The sequence below is a fragment of the Neolamprologus multifasciatus genome, chromosome 2, assembly GCF_963576455.1.
Source record: "Neolamprologus multifasciatus chromosome 2, fNeoMul1.2, whole genome shotgun sequence".
NCBI lineage: Eukaryota > Metazoa > Chordata > Actinopteri > Cichliformes > Cichlidae > Neolamprologus > Neolamprologus multifasciatus.
The window spans coordinates 11,861,845-11,888,829 of record NC_140440.1 but is presented as its reverse complement, the minus strand read 5'-3'; the positions used below and the strand labels follow the sequence as shown (position 1 = coordinate 11,888,829).

Genomic DNA, 26,985 nt, shown 5'->3' with positions numbered 1-26,985 from the left:
AGGACAAACTGGAATGGGTTAAAACAGTGCAGTGCTCATCACGGATGTCACCACCTTTCTGTACTTCTTCCTGGAGGTGTATTAGTCTTTTTTTTTCCCATTTCATTTCTCAGAGTTGCAAATCTGAAAGTATTGGTGGAAGTTGCACCTGTTTAAATGTCTTATGTCCTTACTGTTTACATCGTTTTTTACTTAGACAGACAGAAATACTCACCAAAATAATGTTCTATACCCAAGTTTGAGGCAACACACTGGACTTCTCTGAAAAGTGAGGAATTAATCAAACTACAAAAACGTTTATGTTTAGGAATGCAAGCAAATAACTGTAAGGAATAAATACTTTTCTATTATCCTATTTATTTTTTATTTATTTTCCTCCTACTGTTTGTGTATGTACGTCCGTGCGTGTTGTGCTGTGTGTAAATGTTGTGCACAAGGTAACGTCATTTCGTTATGTTTGCATAGTACAGACGTTCCCAAAGTGTGGGGCCCGCCCCCTAGGGGGGGCGCAGAGCCATTGCAGGGGGGGCGCGGCATGAAAAGGGAAAAAAACAAAAACAAAACAACGCTTGGACACTGCTAGCACGGGGAGCCCACACAAACGCAAAGCAGGAGATGAAGCATAGCTGAATATGTTTCCAAACCAACTTCATTCTAAGCCAAAGACTAGAAAATATGGTGAAGCATATCTTCCCTTTGGTTTTACCTGCACAAGTGCCGAGGTAGGTCTCCCTGCAGGGTTGGTTTTCCCTTCGTCGGGAGCAGCGCTGGGCTGTTTAAATCACGGACAAACAGTATCCCACATTCTTGATTTGTAGTTCACAAACACTTGTTGTAATGACTAACTACTCCTGACATTTTGGAGATGCTAGCTCTTTATACAGTAAAGTTACAGTGGGATACAAATAATATCAGGCTGATCCTGCCACAATTTGTTCCCCCGGTTCAAATCACGGACAAACAGCATCCAACAGTTGTTTATGTTTTTGAACCCATTTTGCAGAGGGATTTTTTGAAAAATGTATTGATAGCAATGTTAAATATTATTACACAGGAAAAAAAAACAACTACATGTAAAATAATTACACCGTGACGCCTCTGCCTTTGGAGGACGTGTTCTTGCGTGCGCGCGCGCGCGCGCGAGGGGGGGGCGCGAACATTTTTCTTGTAAAACAAGGGGGGCCCAGCAAAAAAAGTTTGGGAACCACTGGCATAGTAAGTGCTGAATCCTGAACGTCTTCAGAGTCAGTACTTACACCGTTCCACCAGATGGCGATAGTGAGCGCTGAGCCCATTCTGAGCTGATAGAAAAAAAACACAAACAACCACAAGAAAACCACAAAACCAAGATGGCGGTGCAGGAGACAGCATCTCAACTGTCCATGGCTCTCAAAGTCCAAGAATATCCCACCCTGAAGGTAAACACAAACGCAAAATGGTGTATATTGATAGCCCAATGAGTCTGCTGTTGCAAAGATACGCAATGCGTGCTGTGCCGCTTGTAAAAAAATCGGAATTAGTCGTTCATTAGATAGCGAGTGAACTCGTCAGGGAGGCTAACGCTAGCTGAATTAGCTTAGCCAGGCACCTAGGGTCCGTAAAGTGCTTGTTTTTGTGAGCGGATGTAAAAATATGAGTGGTCCCCTAAATGATATAAGCTGGGGGTTAGTTGGTTAGCTTCCTGCTGGGTTAATTCTTTTTATTATGGACTCTGAGTCCGTCAGAGGCCCAAAAGCTGATAGCTTGACTTTTTGTTGGGTTTGGCCTGATTATCCTTTTAACCATGGCTCGTGAGCTCACCTAAGTACCTACCACCTACCTAACGGTGCATCACCTTAAAGATGGCTGGCTTGTGGGAAGCATGCTTTTTTGTGTAGTGTATGTGTGCGAGTGTACAGCTTGTCTCCTGCGCTGACCTGGACATTTAAAAAAGACACTGGGATAGGAGGTTTAAGGGTTACAGTTTATATGGAAGCAGCATGGTTACTCGCCCCCAGTCAGAGAAGTGACATGCAAACGTGATTGGCCTGCTAACTCGGCCGTTAGCTTAGCTACGGCACTTAAAACCAGTATTTGTCGTGTTTAACGAGCAGCCTGCCCAATTCATAACGTCAAAGCAAGCGAAATCCGGGCTGGTTCGGAGATCGGTGGGTTTAAAGCTTTCGGGGGAGTAGGAAGATCCACTAACCAGGTGCTGTCAGGCGGAGAAGCAGCACTGTGAGTTAGCGCAGTGTCATCAGATTGCTGCTGCTGCCTCTCTGTACTTCAAAATGGCCAGTGAGAGAAATCACAGCCTGCCGCCGCCGCACACACGCACGGTTTTCCTCCATTCCACATAACGCTGCTGCTGCGACACCGCTGCTAAAAGACAGGTCCGGGCTGCTTCCTGTGATCAGGAGAGCGTCGTCATATAAAGACAGCAGGGCTGTGAGTACCGGCGCATTTACTGCTTTTGTGTGGTAACGAATTGTGTAATGTTGCATGATGGATGGAGGCATTTCCTGCTGCAGCTGATGTTAAAATGCCTCTGTGCTGAGCATGCATGGCTTTGGTTTGGGGATGTCTCTGGCTGCTATGGTTGGATGCTGCAGTGAGATGATGGGCACCATTTTAAGACAGGAGTGATGGTTGTAATTGGCATCAAATGGGAGTCTACAGCTGCAGGACAGCAGTGTTGATTACATTTGGAGCTGTATTGAGCAGGATTTTATCATTGTAATAATGCCTGTCCCAGAAACTGAAGAAGGTTCTAATCTGATCTGTATTTCTACATTACTGAGCATATATAAAGATCTCACAATTAAGACACAAAGGTATTCAAATGTTGAGAGCAAAATGCAGTCAAAATGATAATTAAATCACTTGAGCCTTGTATTGATTATTACTGTGATTGTTATTAATATGTAATGTTTGCTGTTTGAAATGGGCTTCCTGTTGTCTCTTCCAAGGATTCACTTAAAACAATTATGAATGATAACCACCATACTCATATACTGTATGGCTTTTACTGTGATAACAGTCTGCTTTGTGTTCATGGCTGAATTACATGTTCACTCCTGACTAAATCAAGGTCGTATCATAAAGGGGTTACTAATCTCAGCAATGTTATAACATCTAGTAGCCAGTCAAATTCAGAAAGGGGATATTTCAGTTTTCCCAACATGCAGCTAAAAATTTTTTGCAGACATGGGCCTTATGGATTATTTAAGAATATGTGTTATTTATTTATTTTATAAAAATGTATCTGAAAAGCTGTTAACAAGTAAAAGACTTTATGGCTAAATTATAAAGGAGAATGTGTGCTTCCATGTGTGGTCACCACCCTCAAAGCCTTCTTTTTGAGCCAAGGAAAACCTGGGTTAGCACAGTCTGTGCCAGCTGGTATGCCATTGACATGACCATCTACAGAAAAAGTTGTTTATAAAAAATCAGAGTTATCTGAGTCTGTTTGAATTGCCATGAGGATGAATCTGCCACAGAAAAATATGTAATCATTTTCAAGCAGCTTTTTAAAAAATGAGCACAGAGTTTTGTAAAAGTTCATTAGAGTTAATCTACCATTTAGCTACCGTATTACTATGTTACCAAAGCCTGCTGCATGTGTTTTTCCCCAGAACAAAATCAAAAACATTGAAATGTTCAATAAGTGTTGTGAATTGAGGAGACTACACATTTGTGTCTGTCAGCAGGCCAATAACAGCAGGACAATTAACAGATTTATATTAAAAATGTAACACAGACATATTGAAATGACTTTGACGTAATGCAAAGCTCTCTAATGACCCTCTCTGAGCCAGGAAAAACCTTTTACCTACGTTATAAATATACCTCGGCTCTTCCTTACATCTTGCTAAAATCATCATCTTCTGTGTTGAAAAATTTAAGTTATGAGTACCGGTAGTTATTTGTTGATCGGGGCGATCGTGGCTCAAGAGTTGGGAGTTCGTCTTGTAATCGGAAGGTTGCCGGTTCGAGCCCCGGTTCCGACAGTCTCGGTCGTTGTGTCCTCCAACACTTCACCCGTTGCCTACTGGTGGTGGTCAGAGGGCCCGGTGGCGCCAGTGTCTGGCAGCCTCGCCTCTGTCAGTGCGCCCCAGGGTGGCTGTGGCTGCAATGTAGCTGCCATCACCAGTGTGTGAATGGGTGAATGATTGTGTACAGTGTAAAGCGCTTTGGGCTTTGGGGTCCTTAGGACCAAGTAAAGCGCTATACAAATACAGGCCATTTACCATTTAACCAGAATATTTGCTGGTCAATAAGTAAGTATAAACTTTGTCTGTGGCGAATCCTGACTCTAATGAAGTCATCACTGAAAGATATTAGGGAGTGGAGGCTGACATAAAGGTGATGTTTAATCTCTGTTATATTCTGATGGGAGCTGTTAGTGTAATACGAAAAAAGGACATCCAATAATTTTTTGGAGTATGTACCAATATGTGGGAAAGTAAGCTATCTGAGAAATGCGGCCCATTTGGGCTTTGCATTTGGTGCTGCATTTTCCAGTTTGTCCCCCCCCCGATTCCTTCCTCGCCATCTTAGTAATCTGTGACATAAACTTGGCTCTGAATTAAAAGAAACGCTCCTTTCAATCGGTCAAAGCACTTCTTTTGTTGATCCGGCATGTCAGCAGAGGGAATATCAAGAATCACATGAAACTAGTTAAGTACTTTTATTGTTGTGCCAAGAAAATCAGTACATAATTTAACAAAGCAGGTTTCTCTGAAAAGGATGTGGTTTCGAATGCTTTTTTAGCTTTTTCAAGCTGAGTTTTCAGAAGAAGTTTACAGACTCTGGCTGCGCTCCAGTGTGTGCCAACTGGTGAGGGGAAATGGTGTTTTCCCCCCTTCTCTTTGTGGTCTGGATGAAGTTCTTGAATCTGTTGTGACAGCTTACTTGCTGTTCTAAAATTGAATGACCATAAATTTATATGGAAGTTGTATTTAAAGTGAACTGACGGAGAAAGTAACATTTTTACAGAAATCTGCTGGCAGTTTTTCAGTTTAAGTATTAGGAAATGTTTAAGCAGGAGTTTAGCATCATGTTTTTGTTCTTCATTCCAGATGAAACGGCATAAATTAGAGAACAGAACATCTCAGATTAAGGATAATGTTGGCCAATTGTTCTGTATCAAGGATAAGAAAAAGTAAAGCTTTAGTATTTAAACAGATTTCTACCATATTGTCTTGAGGTAATTCACATATTGAGCTATAATTGTAGCTTATAAAATTACACTAAGATGCATTAATCCCCTTGAATGAATGTCTGAAATAGAACATTTATGATGTCTACAGGTGCCATACGAGACTCTGAACAAACGCTTTAGAGCGGCTCAGAAGAACATCGACAGGGAGACGAGTCACGTCACAATGGTAGTTGCAGAGCTGGAGAAAACGCTCAGCAGCTTCCCCGTGGTTGACTCGGTGGTGTCCCTGCTGGATGGAGTGGTGGAGAAACTCAGTGCCCTGAAGAGGAAGGTAAGAGATACAGGCATACACATTTTCCAAGTGTAACAGTCAAGTCCTTCCAGACTGGTAAGAGTGCCAAGTTTCCTTTTGGTTTTAGTGAGGGAGTTTGCAGCTCTTGAACGTCATGTTTTTGAAGGCATAAAAGTCGATATTTTCCGCCTCCTTTTATGATAACACTTGATTTTATGAACATGCATAGCTTTGCACATGTTCTTTTCATCCCTAACAGAGTAAATCTCTGATGTCGCTGACTCTCTGCTTGTTGTCTGTTCCACTGAAGCTGACCACACAATAGAGGGTCTATCAGTTTCAACTTTAGCCTTTTCTCTGGAAGCAGTCTGAAGCACTGCTTTTATACAAAAAGGCAGTTACAGAGATAATCAGGCCCAACAGGAAGATGGCTTTCAAGTGCAACTGTGCAGCTGTATATAGTTTTATCATAATAGTCATCCCTGTGTATGTTGTCATTGCTACACTTACAGGCCTGTGTTTTAAAATGTTTCTGGCATTATTTAAAATCTCGCTTCTGGAAAGAGAGAAAACGGTTTCCAGAAGGCCAGAGAAATCTCAAATTTACTTGGCAGCTGTTTGAACGCGATTGAGGGAAGAAATAACTTGATGCTTTTTGTAAAGAGATAAAGTGCATGCCTTAAAAGAGGTACTTCAATCGTGCAGCTAAATTTTGGTCATGCTCTGTGGGCCTTTCTAAGTTACTCGAACCCCTCTGCACACCATCATTTTGCCTAACATGTAAAATAGTGTGACGAGGTAAAGCAGAACCAACCACGTACATCTTGTTAACCTGGAGTAGAAAAGCTGTTATACATCTATACATCACATGTATTATCTTCTTTACAAATAAAATCTTGCTTCACGTAGAGCCGACCATGGAAAACCACAGTAATCACTGTTTTAGCAAAAGCACCTCATTAGGTGGGTTGCATGTGTTTGCCAAGGAATGCTCCAAGGGTGGCTCGTGTGTTGAGCTGTCAAATCACACTTTTGCTTTTTAAAAAAATAAAAATTTTACTTTTATGTCGACATTCTCAGCAGATACAAAAGGTTCATTTTGGGCGGGTGAAGGGGGGGTACTTTAATTGTGTATCAGATTATGTCATATTAGACACTGCACTGATTTGGCATCTGAAATCTGAGAAGTCACAAATAAAACTTGCTTTGTTCCATTTCTACCAGGAAAACAAAGCTTATCTAAATTGGTGTTATACAATTTTATATTTGTTTCTTTTTAAAGTTACTCTAAAAGTACAAGATGTGCTGAAAAGCGAGCAGGATTGTAATTATGTGCTGAACGATCACTGAGTCCTTACTGCTTGTAACAGTGGAAAGAAATTACTCCTTTGTGGTTGTGATCCATAATTTACATCCTGCCGTGTCTGTTTGTTCCAACAAAACTTGAGCAGCGTTCGAGGTTTCTGACTTCTTGGTTTCAGTGTTCAGGGTTTGTTCCTGTTCTAAAGTCAACCATGCTACATGTCATAAACATAATTCATTTTAATTATCCTTCTTAGAGAAACAATTAACAGGAAGCACTTTGTAGCTCTCGTGATTGTGTTTGTGTCCCAGGCTGCAGAGTCCATTCAAGCAGAAGACGAGAGTGCCAAGCTGTGTAAGCGTCGCATCGAGCACTTAAAGGAGCACAGCAGCGACCAGCCAGCTTCAGTTAACCTGTGGAAGAAGAAACGGATGGACCGCATGATGGTGGAGCATCTGCTGCGCTGTGGCTACTACAACACAGCTGTGAAACTGGCCAGACAGAGCGGTATAGAGGTAATTACAGGGCTCCTACAGTTCATGTACAGAAAGAGGCAAAGGTTTTGGCTTTTCTGTATTTCTTCATAAATATGACCTGAAATATATTTTTTTTTAAAAGAGAACCTAATTAAAGAAATTGTTCTATGATTTACATTTATTCACTGAGGGTTTGATCCAGTATTATGTATCTGCAAGGGGAAAAGGTATTAACCTTTACTGTCAGTATGTAGTGCAGGAGTAATTGCAACTTAACTTCTGAACTTGAATACTTCAGAACTTATCGTTCTGCACATCAGTTTAACCCTTTAAAGCCGGTCAGAGCGGGCACACTCTGTTTTGCGTAACTATTTTTAAATCCTTGTAGCTCTGCAACCACGTGAGCTAGCGCAATAATTTTTTCTGCATATGAAACCGGAGGAGTTGTACTTACATCTTATGCCATCAGCTTGTCCTCGGTCACAGTTTCCTTCCACATATAGCTTTGCAAAAACTGCATAAAAAGCGCTTGCAGCAACAAAACCATAATATTCCAGAAACACGCTTTGCAGATCCGATCAGCTGTTTGTAACACTTTCTACGTCCATCAGCGTGAACTATCACATGTCCGCCATGACCTGCCCGAAACCGGAAGTGACGTCATTTTGCGGAAATGTAGTTTTTTACCATCAGGGCCTTATGAGCCTATACTGGTGTTTTTATAAGTTATGTTTGACTTTATGACTTTCTGTGTTGTTTCTGGGATGCTTAGGACTCATATTGCACTGCTGGAAATAGTTTATTTTGATGCATATGCTGCTTTTTTGCAAATCTGCACTATAATATTTATTTTCGTTTTTCCTGCAGTATATAAAAATTGGTGTATTTCAAAAATAAAACTATGAAGACACTCAAAATAAATTTCCTGTGGTGGGAAACTATTTTGTGCAACTTTTTTGTATTTACAGTTTTGAGGGATAAGCCTCTTAAATTTCTCTAACTAGAAATATATGTTAAAAAAACAAAAACGATTTTAATTTTTTTTGTAGTTTATTGCACTTTTTTGCAATTTATGTAATTACTGTGCACTTAATGCAGACATATTATTAAAATCTGGGCTATAATGGTTGTATTGATGTATATCAACTTGAAATGCTCCCAGAAATGGCTCCACAGCATGTAAAAATATAATATAAGCTCTGGCGGACTTGGTTCTATGGTAGGTCTTAAAGGGTTAAAGGACTTTTAACCAGTTCCTTATATACAGAGTGTTTAACTCCAAGAAGGATTTTGCTGATACAGACCAGCTGGTTGGTCAGTGGCAGGCCCTCTTCAGATCTGTGGCAGATCCCTGCTGGATCACCATCTGCTCCTTGGCTGTTAGGAGATTTAGTGAATACAGCCCTGACTCTTAAAGCAGAATTCATTGTACTGTCCTTGTGTTTCTGTGGCTTTTGGCTATTGAGAGTGAAGGATTATGGATGTTCTGTCTTTGCACACGTCCTTGCATATGGTCATTCAAAACAACAGCTGCATGTGGCACTACGGTGCTGATGATAGGCAAAGGTAGAGTTAAAGGGAGCAAGAGTGGACTTCAGCAGCAGCTTGAAGTACAGACTGTGGCTACACTGGACAGCTTTCATTGTTCTTAACACTCTCTTTCTTTACACCATGAAAAGGTCTTTGTTATGATTTAGACTTGCAGTTGAAGGTAAACCAAAAAGACCAACAACAGCGCGTACACGAACAAGACGACTTTCCCCACTGCCCTCTGTTCATAACAAACAGCTACAACATGTAGAGACACCTAAGTAGGAATGTGGTTTTACATTAATAATGGATAAACATTGGTTTGTTTATCCAACAGGAAGAGCAGTGATAATGGGAACTCATATTTAATTGTATCTGCAGCGATATTGATTTATTTGTTGATAGGAAATCTAAAATAGGGGTAGTTTTAATGAGAGAACAAGCCAAATGGCCATAAGGGAGCCTGCATTAGGCTGCGTTCACACTGCAGGCGAAAGCGCATCAAATCCAACTTTTTTGCGACCCATATCCGATCATGGTGTGACAGTGTGAACGGCACAAATCCGATATTTTCAAATCTGATCTGGGTCACTTTCGTATGTGGTACTGAATCCGATACATATCCGATGTTTTAGAAAGCGACTGCTGTTTGAACGGTCAAGTCACATTAAATCCATCTTTTATGTCACTGACACAAGACAGACGCCAATTATCAGCACAGGAGAAGACATTGTGAACGCTTCCTGGCCATCCGGTGAAACTGCTGGGAAGACAACGTTGGAGAAACGTGAACATTTTATTTGTACTGTATAATCTGCAGATTCTGACAGAAATCTGCAACTATCCTTTGAAGCACCGCTCCTCTAAAACAGCAATAAGGATCATTATTAGGTTATTTACATTATTATGTCAATAACAAAATAACTTAAAGCAAAAATTGGGAAACGTAAAGTCCGAAGTCTTTATATTAAGGTCATCAGTCAAACAATACTGTTGCTCTGGGTCTAAAAAGAGCGCGTCGTGTGTGACGTCTTCTTTTGGCCGTTTTGAGCGTTCACACTAGAGCGCGTTTGCTGTCGCATTTTATTTGTAGTGTGAACGAGCAGACAAAAAAATCGGATTTGATCAAAACATCTGAATTGAGCATCAAGACCTGCAGTGTGAACGTAGCCTTAGAGTCCTGTTTCTGTAATGTGGAATCACTAAAAGAGTAAATGCAGTGTTTTAAACGAACACTGTGAAGTTTGTCTGTGGATAATACTACTGAAAAACATGGAAATAAATTGTGCTGTCAGTTAAAACTGTCTATTTACAAACATGCCCTGCCCAAACACACCAAAAGCGTTACAGTGCTTCTCTTTTTCTGCAAAATTCAGGTGAATGCAGCCCACACAATCACAGTTTCTGCTGGAAGAACAACTACTTGAATACTGAAGCACAGACATCACTTTGCTATGAATGGTGTGATTTCATGAGCCAATGCATGAAATCTACACAGTATTTTAAAAACCATATCACCAAACTAGTTGTAATTAGTGATTACTATACAGGACAGGAAGTCCCCATCCATGCCTGTCTCTAAAACCTTTCCTCTCACTTATTTTACAGTTTTTTGTCCTCGAGATACTGTTTCAGAACATTTTTTTTAATATTTATAATATTTTTTTTAATCATCTAAGATTTGTGTGATTTTTGTCTGGGACTTAAATGGCTCCCAGCTGGATACAGAACTTCTGAGTGGCTTCATCGTTTTGAACTGCTTGCTTCAGGTCCTTTCAGAGCATTTGTATTGGATTTTCTCAGCACATGTTGCAAAACATTCCCTTTACTCTTTTTAATCCTTCTTTTGTAGAATGACATGTGCTGAGCATTGCTGTCTTGCTGCACGACCCAGTTTTCTTTTTTTACAGACACATCCTGACATTTTAGAATTTTGTAGTATAATTCAAATGAATCGCCCCACTAAGGACCGGCAGACAAGGCCTGCAAACCATGACTCTAACAGTACAGTGTGTTTCAGATGGGATGAGATTCAGATGCTGAATGCTGTCTTTTTATTTCTTCAAATGTAGTGCTTATGATTTACACCAAAAGGTTCCAGTGTCTTTTCTCTAACAAACAGCAGATGAGCAGCTGTGTTCTTTTGGAAGAGCAGTGGCATTCTCCATTCAACTGTGACATGGATAACACTGTTGTTCAGTGTTCTGCTGATGGTGGGCTCAAAATCATGAGCGTTAAGCTGGGCTCACACTGTGAGATTTTTTTTCAGTCGCGTTATTCAGCTTCTGCTCAAACTGCACGATTGACTCGCAGGGGTTAGAGGTTTGCAGGTCTCACACTATACGGCCCGATGCTCTGATGCGACCTGAGTGCTCACACTATGCGTCCATAAAAAGGTTATAACAGAAATTCTGTCGCTCACTCTCCCTCTCTGTCTTTCATTCACACAGACACGCACACCACCACCATCAACTTTGCTAAATTGCTAATGAAAAACATGATCAGGCAGCTGTGATTGAGCAGCAATGTCCATCCAACTATTTTCACGGTTGTTGTGGTCGTGATAATTTTGTGAGGCCACATGGAAAAGGCTCGGATGAGCTTTCCAAAGTTCCACAAGTTGTGCCTCCATCGCTTGTGTCCAGATCACACGCTGCACTGCCGTGCTGCTCCGTCTTTTTCGCTGACATTTGTGTTTGCGCACGCGCAGTGTGAGAAGCTGCGGTGACACCCTCACGACGGACCGAGCGATTGATGATCGGAAGCTGGTCGTGAGGTGTTAATCGCTTCTCGTTAACCCACGCAGACACCCCTGGTTTCAGGTGCAGCGTCAAGGATTGTTCAGGCTGCTTTGCACTTTGAGACTTGTGGAAAATTGAAAAAAAAAAAGAATCATCCTATTATTACGTTTGTTTACGGTCAAATGTAATAACTCATTATGGTTATTTTTATTTGTGTTTTCACTGTGTAACAATTGATTGTTTGTATCTTCCTTTAAATGCCAATTTTTTTGCAATGCTCCTTTCAAAACACTGCAAATTGTCACGTTTATGAACAAGTAGATTGGGTGAAATACACGACGCACGATGAAGGCCAAAATCGGGCCGATCGCCAAAACGGTCACACGACTCAAAAATCGGCTCAAAATGGGCCAAAAATCGCACAGTGTGAGCCCAGCGTTAGCCAGTGTGAGAGGCCTTTAGTTTATGAGAAGCACGTTACCCGGGGTCACCTCGGGTACTATTACACATTTTGCTCTCTGAGGAATATTTGTTAGTCAGGTATTCCCAGGGAGGGTAACAATGGTCTTGAATTTCTCTCTTTCTTTCTTTTTTTACAATGTCTGTCAGCCTCTATAGAGAGTACTCAATAACCAACCTAATGAGCTTCACGTCCTTGTTTCTGACGTCCTCAGAGTTTTCTTTTGTTTAAGCTACGATTGACTTCATGAAAAATGTGTAGCGAAGATCAGACTTTAATAGATCTGTTCTTCTTTAAATTAATACCCTCATAGCTGTTTGTCAGCTTGTTAGTTAAAGAAAAATCTTCTCGTTCACAAACAGAAATAACCTGTATTTTTCTGTTTTTCTGTCTCGTGTTTTTAGGATCTGGTGAACATTGAGATGTTCCTCACAGCTAAGGAGGTGGAGGAGTCTCTGGAGAGGCAGGAGACAGCCACTTGCCTGGCCTGGTGCCATGACAACAAGTCCCGCCTCCGCAAGATGAAGGTAGAATAATTAATGATGTTTCAAGGCATTGTTATTATATATAGCAGGGAAGTAAGAACACACTGAAGAACTATCTTAGCATCTGATCTGGCTTTTAATACCAGCTTTGATACCAATGAACCCTTGAAAAAAAACCTGCTATCAGTTTTTTACATTGCATAGTTTTGGCTCTAATAAACAACAGTCAGCAGTGTAACCGGTTTTTGATGCAAAAAATTAAGTCTTGATTGCTTTTCATGTAGCTTGCGCTCTGCTGAGAATCCCAGCAAGTTCCCATTTTAATCCTAAGATGATTTTATTAGACAGGGTCTGAGTCCTCAGTAGAGTTCAGACGGGAGTCAATAATCTGACTTGTTGGCTGTTAATTATTTATATGGACGTGTCTTTGTTTTTCTTTCTCCTGAGAACATTAGTAAAATTTGGTTTAGTTTAGCTTCTTGCCAGTTGGGCAATATGTAAATCAGAAAAACCATAGTTCCAGTTGGTAACACATGTGGATTATTTCCCTGCTCAGTCCATTTAGATGGTAAAATATTAACAGATCATTTTGCTGTTTGTTCTGTCTCGATTTCCATGGACATTATTAATTAACCATGGGGGGGGGTTGCCACATTTTTTTTAAACTCGATGCCTCCTCTTCCATCTTTCCTTTCTCTGGCAGAGTTGTCTTGAGTTCAGTCTGAGAATCCAGGAGTTCATTGAGCTCATCAGACAAAACAAGCGCATGGATGCAGTGCGGTACTTAAAACACACACACAAATAATTTTTTCACCTGAAGCCTTTTACTCGTGTATTTTCACATTTGCAGTTGCGTTACTGAGATTGTGAGTCTCTCTGTGTGTATTAGACATGCTAGAAAGCACTTCAGCCAAGCAGAAGGTGGACAGTTGGATGAGGTTCGGCAGGTGATGGGCATGCTGGCCTTTCCATCAGATACACACATCTCTCCATACAAGGTAACATTAGTGTGAATGTCTACAAGGATATCATTTTATTTGATCAGAAGTCATCACACAGCAATAGTTTGTGCTTTGGCTCAATAAAAGGTCAGATTTTCAGTCAGGCTGATAATTCATCAGGTCATTTTTGTTTTGTTTCTGTGTTCAAATATAGATGATTTATGTTTTCTAAAGAAAACTGATATGTTTAAAATGCTATGTTGAAAATCTCTTGCTCTGTGTTAAGAAGAAAAAAAAACACTTGGGAATATTTTGAGAAAAACTTTAAACTCCATGGGTCTGTCCTCATGGAAATATTGGTACCACTTTGGGCAGAGCTGTGAACAAACCACCTGGACTTGTTGTGTGTTTGAAGTAAAGACAAAGCGCTATAGACACAGACCAGCCACCAGAGGGCCTCCGTTGTCTTTTACAAAAAGCTCAATTCCCTTTTTGTACAGGCTTTCAGTGACACTGCTATTTTTAATTTTCCACTCCAACGTCCTCTGAATCGTACTATGGCGCACTGTCACCAGGGCTTTTTCTCAAAAAGCCTTTGGCTCTTTTTCTTTCGCTTTTAGGCAAGCCAGTGTAGTGTTTGTGCCAGCTGCTTGTGCCAGAGTTACAGAAACAGCCTCTCTTCCCTGCCAGTATGCTATTAAAGGGAGAGCTTAGTAGCTTTCATTATTATCATAGTGTTTTTCCTCAATGTCATGATTACTTATGATCACAATAAAAGTAATCATAAATATAATCATGCTCAATAAAAATACTGCCAGGGGTAATTAAAAAGGATTAAACTGTAATTAATTTAGACAACTCAGTTACATTACTGATAGGATTACAGCCTACAGTCTCAGCTGTTCTTGGGAAAATCGTTAATCACAATTCACTTGAAATCAACATCGCTGATTAAAGACCAAGTCAGAATCTAAGACTTTCAGTGGGGCTTCTTTTTTGTCTTTTTTTAGTTGGTCCAGAAAAGAGAGCATTACTGTAATAGACTCTGGAGGAAGTAAAAAGGTGTAATAGTGTTGCTATTATTGTTATTGTTGCTATAAAAGTAGCTTAGAAACTGCTCCAAGAAGATAAATGTGATGAATATGTGTGGAATCTTATGCCCCCCCCCCAGAATATGGTCAATGATGTTCCAGCCTTGTGAATCAATTTGTTGAGCCACAAAAAATACAACACAAAAAGCTCAGACAGTGGCTGCAGTGGACACGTTTCATTGTTTTAAACATTGAAATTTCAGCTCTTTGTATGTTTTAACTTTGCTCTCCTGGAATGGAGAGGACAACAAACCTCTGCTCGAACATAAATTTCGTTTTATACGTGAAGTCTGAGGTGCACCCTGTGGTGTCCCAACATTGCTAACCAGACAGGGTGCCCCCCAGCTGGAGGACGTGGGGGGGGTAGGGTTGTTTGATGACTGAGGATGTGTTAAGATTGGTGTGTGTGAAGACAAGCATCAGGGGGTCCAGAATATTCCCATGCAGCTCAACAACATCAACTTGCTTATTGGTCTGATGCTAATTATGTTGCTCCGTAGAAAGATACTGAACCCTCTGCATTCAAATACCAAGTCCAAACATGTGTTGGTGAGACAGAGGCTATCTGAACGAAAAGCAGGGTTCAAATTCAATAATGATATTTACTTTGAAAATTGGGAAAATAACTTGGACTTCCAAGATTGATCACCTATGATGATGAATTCAAATCAGGGGAATTTGACTCAAGCTTTAAACAGGCAAAGGTGTGGAATAGCCTTTTGTTTTTAAAAAATGTTCCTTTTTTGGTTTGTGTGTTTATTTCTTTTTAGCTGGCTTCCAGTTTTGTTTTAGGCTTTTGCTTTTAGTTATTAAGTGTTAATTCTCTTCATGTTTTAAACAAAACCAAACAAAGTCGATGTCTATCAAAGCAGACGATCTAAAGCGGGTACTAGTTTAAAAAATTAAAAATTAATGGTGTAACTACCAGCAGTGTTGTTTTGATCTTTACCAGTAGGCAGTTAAATGTACTTCATTGTATAATGAGCTGTTCTGACTCGCAGGACTTGTGGTCTGAAAAATCGTTTCGAACCATTAGCAGCACATGAACTAATGATTATAGTGTCACACTGAAGAGTTGAGCTTTAAGTTCGTTATTCAGTTCACAAGTTGTCACTCTACACATGATACATGAAGGTTGGACCATCTCATGATCCTTCTCCCTCATGTTTCTCTACCTGCTGGCTGGGCTGGCACAGCAGTAACCTGGCTAACCTATATGTTGGAAAATGTGGACTGGTTAGAGACTGAACTAGGAGAATAAAATAGATGCACATCATAAATAAACAGAACTGTGAAACTAAATACAAACAATGATGAGTTGTGATCTGTTTGTTGTAAACAAAACTCAGCATCGTCTCCTGTTTAACCCACATTGACGCTCCTTCAAATGTAGCTTCAGTTGTGTTTTAAGCTGATTTCACCATGAGCAGACCAAAGACAAATGTATGCCTTTTATACACAAAAGTAGACCTTTTTGTTTAATTCAGACTTTTTTTATATTGTACAAATTATAAAAGCCCCCTGTGCCAAATTTCTGATAATGGATTTTAAAAACTTGATTATTTATTTATTAATTTTCCTTTTATTGTCTCTTTTTCTTTCTGATCTATCAGGATCTGTTGGATCCAGCCCGCTGGAAGATGCTGATCCAGCAGTTCCGATATGACAATTACAGACTGCATCAGCTGGGAAACAACTCTGTCTTCACCATCACCCTGCAGGCTGGTCTGTCTGCCATCAAGACACCGTATCCTTCCTGTGTGTGGTTCCTCTTAACCCTGTCATTTCAACTTCTTAAGCTCTATGAAGATGGATAGTGTTTTTTGTTCTAAGGAGGGTCTATTCTGTGTGCTATTCCCTAAACTGCATTAATCCTTAACTCCCATTTCCAAACCAGTCAGTGCTACAAGGAGGATGGCACCTCTAAAAACCCAGACTGCCCAGTGTGCAGTAAATCTCTTAACAAGTTGGCTCAGCCTCTACCCATGGCCCACTGCGCCAATTCCAGACTAGTCTGTAAAATCTCTGGAGAGGTCATGAATGAAAACAACCCTCCCATGATGCTGCCTAATGGATATGTTTACGGCTACAATGTGAGTAAACTGCACGATGCCAGCTGGGACTGTGTAAAGGTGCTTCCATCCATGTTGAAGCAATTTAAAATGCAGACTTGATGATAAAGTTTCATAAAACACTCGTTGATATTTCATTATTATCTCTTCCAGTCTCTTCTGTCCATTCGCCAAGATGACAAAGTGGTGTGTCCCAGAACCAAAGAAGTCTTCAACTTCTCTCAGGCGGAGAAAGTGTACATCATGTGATTGCTCGGATGACGCTTCTGAGTATCGACCACATCAGATACGGCCCGTCGCCCATCACCTGTGACCCGGCCTGCTCGGAGCCACCCGTGGAGCTGTGATCCAGTGCCCTTCTTCCTCCCACAGACAAAACCCACAACGGGTTTGTCCGTGGAGACTCCACCACCCCAACCCATCCCATCCAGTTCCTCTACATGATCAGCTCAAGTTAGCCCATCCAGACCCCGTGCCCCCCCCACCCCCTCCATTTTATCTGACAAACTGGGCTCCTCTCCTTTAAGACTCTGTTTTAGATGTGGCTAGAAGTTGTTTAATCTGATCCATTCAAGCACATGGACTATCAGCATTGTCATTATCTTACAGGCCTTCACACTGAAGATTAGAGAGTAGAGAAAAAGACTGAAGAGTGGAAAAACTGCTAGATAGATGTTTGATTTTACTACAACAAATAAAATCCTGTTGAGGTTACTTTTGACTTTTTTCCTTTTACAAATGTTGTTTGTTACTGAAATAATAATGTGGCAGAAATGTGTTAAGTCGCTGCTTTAACCATTAACACAAGATTTGAGCCTTTTTTGTGAACAGACATGGCTTCCTAGTCACATCTCCTCCTGTGGTGCATGCTGTCTGCATCGTTTGTCTTATAGCCATGTTTATGTTGGTTGTTAGGGAATATTTTTAAATGCTTCCTTTAAACTACCTAACTGGATTAATTACATTTATCTCCCTCACGATTGAAACTGGAGGATGTTTTTGGCTACAAAAGGCTTCAGTTTTAATGTAAATATTAGGTAGGAGTTGATCTTCATTTATAAATTCAGGAGTTTTAGAGAAATGTCATTTTAAAAAACAAAATATTTGCCATCTGCACAGATTGCTGTGTAAATTTGAGTGTTTTCTCGGGTGTTTAAAACCTGATGTAGCCTTCAATATCCTCAAGTCGAGCGTTTTTTGCCTATAATTTCTCATATCTGGAGAAGCTCGTAGTTTCACAGACAGTAATATAAATTTAGCGGTACTTGCTCCCGTAAAGAAATGTACTAAATTTTCAGACAAGAAAACCATCTCTGATGTTTTTAGCTTCCAGATGAAAAACACAAAAAACAGTCTTCCCATTTTTGGTGTGACAGGTTTGGTGTTGACACTTTATTTCAGTTTGTTTGAAATTTTGCCTTTAAAAAAAAAGACATTCTGGGTGATTTTTAGTCAACTGGACGTTGCCTACAGTCTGAATTTCATAACTATTTTCCCAGTGAAGCCTCGATAATAAAGAGAAGGACAATGGCGATGCGTTACCAGTCTTGTACTCTATGTTGAAGCTGTTTGCAGCACCATTATTACAGGCTTTAAAAGACCATTTCATTTAATATTCATTCACATGCCTTTACTGAAGGTAAAGACTTTGTCTTTCCTTACAAAGACAGGAGGAGGAGAGGAGTCACGTTCAACCTTTATGGCTTTCAAACATACTATAGAAGGACTGGGATATAAAATATTATGGAGAAGGACCTGAAAATCAAGCCTGAACACCCAGAATAATCAGAAAATGCAGGTTAACATAATCAGTTTTGTGGTCGGTCCTTTCTTCCATCTGTTGTTTTATCAGCAAACCACGAGTCACCTCGTTTGTGTCCATCTATAGTTTGGAGCTGTATCTGTGCAGACACAGACTGTCCTGTGTGTGTTTGTGTTGGTAGAGTAGAAATGGGGATTGTTTCATGAGCAATATGCCTCATAAAGGTTTCAGTAAACTTTGATTTTCGTGTTTCTTTGTTTGCCGTCTGCTTTGCTCTTGTCTGCTCTGAAATCTGCATCACCATAAACTGTTGGTGGGTGTGGTTATTCTCTGCACATAATTAAATCAAGTGTCTTTCACCTGAAACTACATCGCCATAGCCCGAGGACGTCGGGATTCGAGGGAGGGGAATTGGCCTTTTCTTTGTGTTTGATCACTTACATGGAGATCGTGGCAGGAAAGATAAGGAGAAAAATAGGCAGGATAATTGGCTTATCTGTTATTGCTGTATCTAACAACCGAAACCTGCAACTTCTGCAGAAAACACATCAGCCACTGACAAGGTTTTCTTCTCCAGATTAATCCAGTATTTTTCTCATTTGCTGTTTAACATGTAAATTAGTGAAAAATAATGTCTGCTACAATTTCACACACTAGTTGAGAGCCTCTTCAGTTTTTACAGCCTTTCTTACCTTGATAAATACGGAAGAAGATTAGGACTGCTGGGGAAAAAAGTGAGCACGTCTTTTTTTCTTCTTCTTTTCCAGATTTCTGAGAAAAAAGTCAGAATTCAATCTCAGAATTCTGAAAAAGAAGAAGAAAAAAGACGTGCCCACTTTTTCCAGTGGCCCTAATCCTCTTCCGTAGATAAAACCAAATATAAAAATTGTAATTTAATTAGCAAATCTTCCAATACCATATTTCGGAGAGATGGAAAAGAGAATAAGTCTGAATGAATAAGTCTTTTTTTTTCATCTGATTTATTGGGTTATAGCCTCGCACTCTTTAAAAGAATGAGAATAACGTTATTTGTCATTTTAGGAGGAGATACGCAATACATAACAGGGTTCCCCACATCCATGTTTTAAGGTCAAAGTTTTTGAGATCGATGTGGTTTGGTAATACGTGAGAAAAGGGTAACATGGCCAAAACTATTCACTGTAGTTAAGTGTTTTTAAATCATGGATTATTCATGTATCTTCAGTCTTTTTCGTGTCTCTTTTTCTACAAAAGAAACAGCAGTGGACCGGAAAAGGCGGTGCTAATAGTCAGCCTAGCATGTCGTCACAGCGCGTAGGATATAAATACAGCTGCGTTCTCCCCCTCCTCCATCTTGAGATCAGAGCATTGTCGAGGGTGTTTAGGTGCAATCGATTCGCCATTTTTCAAAAATGACCGACCAGCTTTGTAAACTTTTCGTCGGTGGGCTCAACGTGGACACCGACGACGATGGCCTACGCAAGCATTTTGAGCAGTACGGCACGCTCACCGACTGCGTTGTCGTCGTGAACAAGCAGCTCCAGCGGTCTCGCTGCTTCGGCTTTGTAACCTACTCCACGCCGGAGGAGGCCGACGCGGCAATGGCGGCTAGGCCGCACACCGTCGATGGCAACGCGGTCGAAGTGAAGCGAGCCGTGGCAAGAGAAGACGCAAACAAGCCCGAGGCCCTCGCTAAGGTGAAGAAAATCTTCGTTGGCGGTCTGAAAGACGACATCGAAGAGCAGCATCTGACCGAATACTTCTCCCAGTACGGGCAGGTCGAGAAGTCCGAAGTGATCTCAGAGAAGGAGACCGGAAAGAAAAGGGGCTTCGGCTTTGTGTACTTCACCGATCACGACTCGGCCGATAAGGCGGTTGTCGTGAAATTCCACACCGTCAAAGGACACAAAGTTGAGGTAAAGAAAGCCCTGACCAAACAGGAGATGCAGGCAGCCAACAGAACCTCTATGACACCGAGAGGCAGAGGCGGTAGAGGTATGAGAGGAAATCAAAATGGCTACGGCGGCAGGGATTATGGCGGAAACTACAACTACGGTAATGGCGGAGGCTACAACTGTGGCGGCTACGGAGGGTACGGCAGCGGGCCGTATGGGGGTGGCTATGGAGATCAGGGAAGTGGCTATGGCGGTGGCAACGGCTACAATGAGTTTGGCAGCGGCTATGGCCAGCATCCTTCTGGCTATGGCCCCATGAAAGGGCCACCTTTCGGCGGCCAGAGGAGCGCAGCTCCCTACACCAGAGGTGGCGGCGGCGGTGGCGGCTACCCAAGGGGGGGCTACGGCGGCGGCGGCTATTAAATGAGACTGCACGATGGAAAGCAACCCCCACTATTGTCCCACAAATTGCCCTCTCCCCTCAGCCCGGAATTGGACGCCAAGAGTCAAAGCCAGTAACGGGGCGTCTGCCGTGAAATCCAACCATGGCAGAGATACGGACACAAAGACCCCCTCCCCCAAATCATTACGAAGACCTCCAAACCCAAACAGGTAGGAAGGTCACTTCCCAGAACACCTGATTATAACGAGAAGCGGTTGTTGCCGTTCAACTAGGACACATTAAGACGAAGAATAACATCGCTTTTTATTATGTACTCACGCCTCCGGCGTCTAGTTGTCGTCTAGAGTTGAATTTATTTTTTATTTGCGTTCACTCGTTGTTTTTGGATTTTTTCGATGTAGGATTGTTTTGCTGACAAGTTCTGATTTATTTTTAATATTTGCATTTTAAAGCAGTTCGTTTTCGATTTTGTTTTTTCTGCAGAAAACTTAGTGTGACTTTTCAATGTATGAGGATGAGAAAGCATGTTTATGGTTTTTCATAGCTATGTCATTATTGATAACGGACATATGTATTATTTACTTATTGGGTCATTCAGCAAAGGCGGGACGGGACGCAGGACCACTGTTTCCTTCTCCCTTATTGTACCAAACCTCTCAGCCAGTCTCAGTCTAAATATTGTTCATGTTTCCTTTACCTGTAGCAATATCTAATGTATATTGTATACTTTCATGTCTGGAGAACAAAACCTACTGTTAAAAAAACAATTTGCTATGCTCATGTATGTTCATTTTAAATAAAACGTTATACCACTTAGCTTAGTTATTTTACTTATTTAACCAGGCTTCCTCAAGTTCATCCACAGGTATATAAGTGGCATCACCTTGTTGCTCTTTAGTTACATGGCATCATTCCCACAGTTTATTCCCTTACACTCAGGTGGGTGAAACGGTTAATGGTTGTAGTCTACCCACAGCCAATGCATGTAGGCTTTGTAGGGTGTGACGTTGTTTTAAAATTATGTGGTTTTTAGATATTGCTAATAACTCTTTATTTTTCTTCTGAATACATTTATTTATGTGGACATGAGGGCTCTGATATTTATCTTTGATTATTCCTACATTTAGGTGTTCTTACTCTTATTCCAGTAGGCTATCCCAGCCAAAATAGCCGTAGCAGTTTGTTTGTAGGCTACATCAGGACCCTGTTGATTACCTGGGGTCGATTGTGATAGGAGTCTGAAATATCTCTTTAGGATATCCACATCCAGCAAACTAGGTATGTAAATCAACCTGTCTTCACTCTGTGTTGGTCATTGTATGGCATATCTTTGAGATGGTGCACACGTGTGCCATTATTTAATTTATCAGCGTCTTATATAGCTAATCTTAAAATAATAAAAAAAAGGGAGGGGTGGGTGGGTTAATTTTTATTTTTTGATGGGGGTTGGAAGGGGGTCCAAGTATTGTTCCATAATTAAATGAAATGATGGAACAAGTAAATTGGAGTCTCCTCCAGAGAAGCTTTTGCTCGGTGCAGAATCTCACCCTGTTGTTTTCTTTCTCATCTCCTCCAGGTTGCTTCTGTAACCTGGGCACGAGGACGGTAACCCCCGAAACGATGGGGGGGGGGGTGTGTCTCTCCACGCTGACAGTGGGGACCAAAGAGTGGTTGTGCCTTCTTCCCCCACAGGTGAAGTCAGTTTTCAGAGGATTCCCCCGGTGTGGTCAAAGGCAGTGTTAATGTGCATTTTAATGTGAACTGTTACTGGGTTTCCAGGGAGTTTTGATTATACAGTACCCCAGTGCTGCTGACTAACCAGTGTACACCTTTGATGCATTTGTAAAAAAAAAAAAAAGTACTGAATCCAAATCAGGGTTTTCTAGCCTTTTTGGTCTGGAACACCTTCTTAAAATAAAGCGTTTTCTTAGTCCTCGTTAGTGTGTTCTTTTTGGTGTATTTGAGCTTTTACAGTTTTGACTTTCATCTAGTTAACTTGTTAACTTATTAACTTGTGTTTAATACCAGAATAAATCCTTGTATGAAAGGAGAACTTGGCATTGAGTAACAGTGCCCAAATAAACTTGAGGTCAAGTCTGAGAATTTTCTACTTGATTCAACATCTTGGTTGGAAACCACCAATGTTCATAGGGAACATGGGCGTTTTTACACTGTTTCAAATTTAACACTTGAAGCTGATAATTGTAAAGCTTTTTAAAATGCATTTCAAGTCAGTCAAATGCTCTGTGGGGTTTTGGCAAAAGAGAAACTGTTCAAATGGCTCTTGTAGTTCTGGTTTTACTTGTTTTGCAAGACCAGTAAAAATCTAGTTGATCTTGGTAAACAACACCGTTGACCCTACATTTGTCTACAGACTTGACTTCACATTTCATTTTTTTAACTTGCAAATAAGTAATTAAAATAACACTTGTTGGCTTTTAATGTGGTAATGGATGGTTGTAAAATTAACACATGACGGGTCAGTAAATGGAAGGGGTGGGGAATAAAAACATGGGAGATGGTGGCAGACCCCACTGCACCTCAATGCTTCTTACGTAAATTATTAAAGTGTTCAACAGCTGCAAAGTGGGCTAGCTGTTAAAACGGCCTCCACATTTGACAATGAACGTTAGTCATATATAATTGAACAGAGGGGAGATGATGCTACTTTGTATCAGGTAAAAGCCATAATGCACTCAGAATTTGCATAAACAAACACTGTAGACCAAACTAGTCATCTACACAACGTGGACTGTTCAGCTATTTGGTTTTTCCAGCACTGCTTTAAGTCTTCAAGTCTGCTGATCACTGTCTAAAAGTGAATCTCTTGGTCTTTGTGGTTCTTGAAGCAGTTTTCTCAGATTAATTGAAAGATGTTCATTTTTAAAAACGTTGTAAACACAGCGCTTCAATGATGAAATGCAAGACAGTACTTGATGTCTTGGCTTTAATGAGCACTAGAAAATCAGTACAACAGTTGACTAAAACTCCCACAGTAATCTTAAGTATTTGTTAGGGTTTAAATAAAAAATGAAAACCAATCTGAGGTTTTGTGCTGATTAAAAAGGAACTGCTTGATGTGGTCATGAGTGTAAATTATGCTTTTGTTCTCTTACCTTTTTTTTATAGGATGATGGTGCTTGGCGAATTCTGATCACCCTGTAGGAAAAGGAAACTTATGTTGGCCTTTCTTTTTATGAATTCACAATAAATCAATATATTTTTGTATATCAAGATGTCTGTTATGTTGCTTCTTTACACTGAGGGCAGTCTGATTGCTTGTTTTCAATCTGTTGGGTGGAGGGTTTGCAGAGGTGGGAGCCCAGAGATGTAAAGCTGGTATGTGTTTTTGTTTTAGGGGAGTTGTATAAAACATGCAGAGTGCCCTTCTTTACTGTCCATCCCATGTGTTCCATTATACAGCGTGGATTTCATGGTTTTTCTATATGCACAGCACATACTGTGCCAGTTTTGAAGGTGCCTTGTGGAGGTCTGCCCATCACACCACTCCTATTTGGTCTCCTTCCACTTTGGTTTTGCCTCCATGTTTTGGCTAAATAACTGGCTGAAATAATCGTTCAATAGTGGCAATAATAATGAAACCTTGGTGGTACCTTTTAACTATATTTTCACTTGGTTACAGTTGGTGTTTTGCAACATGTTTGCCAAACAAGATAAAGAAGTATGTGTTAAATGAATAAATTATATCCAATCTCAGTTACCACTACTGAAAATTCACATAGAATTAAATTAACATAATTTACATTTCAGATCTGCACGACCACTAACACTGACGTTTAAGTGGCTTGCAGAACAATCTCCACAAGGTGCCCTATCAAAATGTCTTATTTTTTTTCAATCAGAAATTAGGTGGATCAAAATAAGAAGCTGAATTTCACAGGAAAAATGCTTTTCGTGTGTCAGAATATGTGATTGATGGGAGTTATTCGCTTCTGTCGGGCTCAAATCGTGTTCCAGGAACAAGGGGGGAGGGGCGCTGAGAGAAGTTGCGTTTATTGTGAAGCGCCTGCCTCCAGCTAACCTAATTTATTAAGGCTGTAGGCGACTTCAGATTTTCTCTGATCATAATAGTTAAACAGCGAAATGACTGCATTTCACAGCTGTAATTGCTGGAAAAAGATTGCAACAGCCAGTCGTGCAGAGCTAATATACACTTAAAAAAAATAAAACATAACATTCAGGCTTATGAGTTTCGTTTATTTTAGAGTTGAACATGGTTCCAGTACACACTTGGAAAAAATATATTTTGTCCCAGTGGGTCTAAAGTGCGACACAAAATAAAACACGGATTGACGTTTTATGTGTTTTAAGTGAAATTAATGGGGGGTGTAGCTTTATTACTGTATTCGAAGAAAAACAAAGGTCGAAATTCACGCGGTCCTTTTTCAGGAGATTAAGATTTCCGATGGGACCTGAAGGGAACAGGACAGTGACGCCAATCGCGCGCGATTGTGAGGGGGTGATTTGGTTTAAGGTGACCAATCAGCGAGAGGAACGTCTTACGAAGACGTGAGTGAAACGGCCCGCCCTTACGTCGGTTCATTGAAGAAGAGGGACGGTCTGAGCTGCGCACCATCCTCCGGAGGAACCATGACATCCAAACTTTGTAAGCTTTTTGTTGGGGGATTGAACGTGGAGACCACCGATGAAGGCCTCCGCAAGTACTTCGAGCAGTATGGTACCCTTAGCGACTGCGTGGTGGTCATGAACCAGCAGCTTGGACGTTCCCGCTGTTTCGGTTTCATCACCTACTCCACGCCGGAGGAGGCCGACGCAGCAATGGCCGCTAAGCCACATGTCGTCGAAGGCAACAACGTGGAGGTGAAAAGGGCCATAGCGCGAGAGGATGCCAACAACCCGGACATACTCGCCAATGTCAAGAAAATCTTCGTCGGCGGCGTGAAAGACCACATCGTTGAGGAGAACCTGACCGAGTACTTCTCGCAATTTGGCGCGGTGGAGAAGGCCGAAATCATCTCCGACAAGCAGACCGGCAGGAAGAGAGGCTTCGGCTTTGTCTTCTTCGAGGATACCGACTCCGCCACCAAAGCGGTCCTGACCAAATACCACACCATCAACGGGAACAAGGTGGAGGTGAAAAAGGCTCTAACCAAGCAGGAAATGTCCACCAGCGGCCGGGGAGGAAGGGGTCGAGGGAGAGGGATGCAGAGTTACGGCGGCGGAAGAGGCGGCGGCGGCGGCAGCTACGGAGGAGGCTACGGCGGTAGTTACGGGGGTGGCTACGGCTACGGCGGGGGCTATAACGGGGGGGATGGCTACGGAGGCTACGGGGGATACGACGAATACGACAGCCAGATGGGTGGCGGGTACAGCAATGGGGACTTTGGGGACGGCTATGGACAGCAGCACTCCAGTTATGGAGCGATGAAGGGGGGCAACTATACTTCTTACCGGAGCGGGGCTCCTTATAACAGGGGTGGTGGATTTAGCAGCGGCTACTAATGGCGCCCTCAAACGATGAGAGATTCATTTCTAATTGAAATGGACTTGATTTACACACACGAGCTACACATGTCCAGGTAGGGGGTGAGAGGTGGTCTTCGAGTTCAATTAAAAAGAAGCAACGCCCATCACCCACACAGCCTGCTTTCTGGATCCCATCCACCCCCCACCAGGACTTCCCTTCTTGTCCTCTTATTCCACACGTTATGGACTTTAATACTAAGAATTGTGAATTATTGAACTGTATTTTGTTATGTTGAATTCTTTAAGTATAATTTTTGTCAGTCACTGCTTCAAATGAGAAAAAATCGATTGTTTGATTTGCAGATCCGTCAGTTTTGCCTGTTTTCACACCATGAACTCAGGGTTTTAGGTAAAGTTTGTGGCAGTGTCCGGCAGCATGGGACTGGATTTCTTCAGCTTCTTGACCCTAAAACTTTTTTTCTTTGCTCTCTTTTGTTTATTGTTTTGAGAAATGTCAGGGACTATTTTCACTGTACTCTTGCCCCACTTTCCCGTCCCAGTTTTCTTTTTGTTTTCTATTTTTGTTTTTTGTTTTGCCTAGATTAAAATCCTTTGAAATTCATGTGTTCAGCTCACCCCCTATGTTTTATTCTGCTTTTATTAAAGTTTTTAATGTTTTAAAAATCTATCTAATCTCGCAGTCTTAATTCAGATCAACAGAAAGTGCTTTTAAACCCCCCACTTTGGGAACAATTATTTTTATTTCCTTTTTAAATCATTAAACTCTTCTCTTTAAATTGGATTCAGGAAGCGACCACTAGGAGGTAGTATTGCCTGGAAATCATGGATTTCTGCTACATCGGCCATTTTGGAGGTGGTGAATCACCAAAGCAGTATTTGTTATTCCTATACAACATAAAAAATAAACGAGCATCCTCATTTTGATTAACTGCTTTGTTTTTTA

At 41.2% G+C, this 26,985-nt stretch overlaps 3 protein-coding genes and 1 long non-coding RNA gene across 6 annotated transcripts in view; all 4 read left to right on the top strand.

The window, feature by feature from the left end:
- Positions 1-26,985, top strand: part of LOC146524008 (uncharacterized) — a 192,248-nt gene that overhangs the window by 85,243 nt on the left and 80,020 nt on the right. The window lies entirely within an intron of this gene.
- Positions 1,284-18,066, top strand: maea (macrophage erythroblast attacher, E3 ubiquitin ligase). Of its 2 annotated transcripts, none has more exons than XM_085176585.1 (9): positions 1,284-1,418; positions 5,292-5,474; positions 7,050-7,253; positions 12,350-12,472; positions 13,134-13,210; positions 13,320-13,428; positions 16,076-16,209; positions 16,360-16,555; positions 16,688-18,066. In XM_085176585.1, the coding sequence occupies exons 1-9, from the start codon at positions 1,350-1,352 to the stop codon at positions 16,781-16,783; spliced, it is 1,191 nt and encodes a 396-aa protein (XP_085032711.1). In that variant the 5' UTR covers positions 1,284-1,349; the 3' UTR covers positions 16,784-18,066. The 2 variants fall into 2 exon arrangements, with proteins under 2 accessions (XP_085032711.1, XP_085032718.1); XM_085176592.1 differs by lacking the exon at positions 1,284-1,418 and adding an exon at positions 1,429-2,427.
- On the top strand, positions 19,610-23,807 carry LOC146524011 (heterogeneous nuclear ribonucleoprotein A0-like). Of its 2 annotated transcripts, XM_085176623.1 has the most exons (4): positions 19,610-20,782; positions 21,701-21,851; positions 22,150-22,265; positions 23,703-23,807. In XM_085176623.1, the coding sequence occupies exon 1, from the start codon at positions 19,688-19,690 to the stop codon at positions 20,591-20,593; it is 906 nt and encodes a 301-aa protein (XP_085032749.1). In that variant the 5' UTR covers positions 19,610-19,687; the 3' UTR covers positions 20,594-20,782; positions 21,701-21,851; positions 22,150-22,265; positions 23,703-23,807. The 2 variants fall into 2 exon arrangements, with proteins under 2 accessions (XP_085032749.1, XP_085032741.1); XM_085176615.1 differs by lacking the exon at positions 21,701-21,851.
- Positions 25,124-26,709, top strand: LOC146524010 (heterogeneous nuclear ribonucleoprotein A0-like). The gene has a single exon (XM_085176635.1). The coding sequence runs from the start codon at positions 25,185-25,187 to the stop codon at positions 26,055-26,057; it is 873 nt and encodes a 290-aa protein (XP_085032761.1). The 5' UTR covers positions 25,124-25,184; the 3' UTR covers positions 26,058-26,709.

Coding starts and splice junctions, on each gene's coding strand:
- maea (XM_085176585.1), top strand. CDS start 1,350: ATGGCGGTGCAGGAGACAGCATCTCAACTGTCCATGGCTCTCAAAGTC. Junction 5,475..7,049: donor TCAGTGCCCTGAAGAGGAAG/GTAAGAGATACA, acceptor TTTGTGTCCCAG/GCTGCAGAGTCCATTCAAGC. Junction 16,210..16,359: donor CTGTCTGCCATCAAGACACC/GTATCCTTCCTG, acceptor TTTCCAAACCAG/TCAGTGCTACAAGGAGGATG.
- LOC146524011 (XM_085176615.1), top strand. CDS start 19,688: ATGACCGACCAGCTTTGTAAACTTTTCGTCGGTGGGCTCAACGTGGAC.
- LOC146524010 (XM_085176635.1), top strand. CDS start 25,185: ATGACATCCAAACTTTGTAAGCTTTTTGTTGGGGGATTGAACGTGGAG.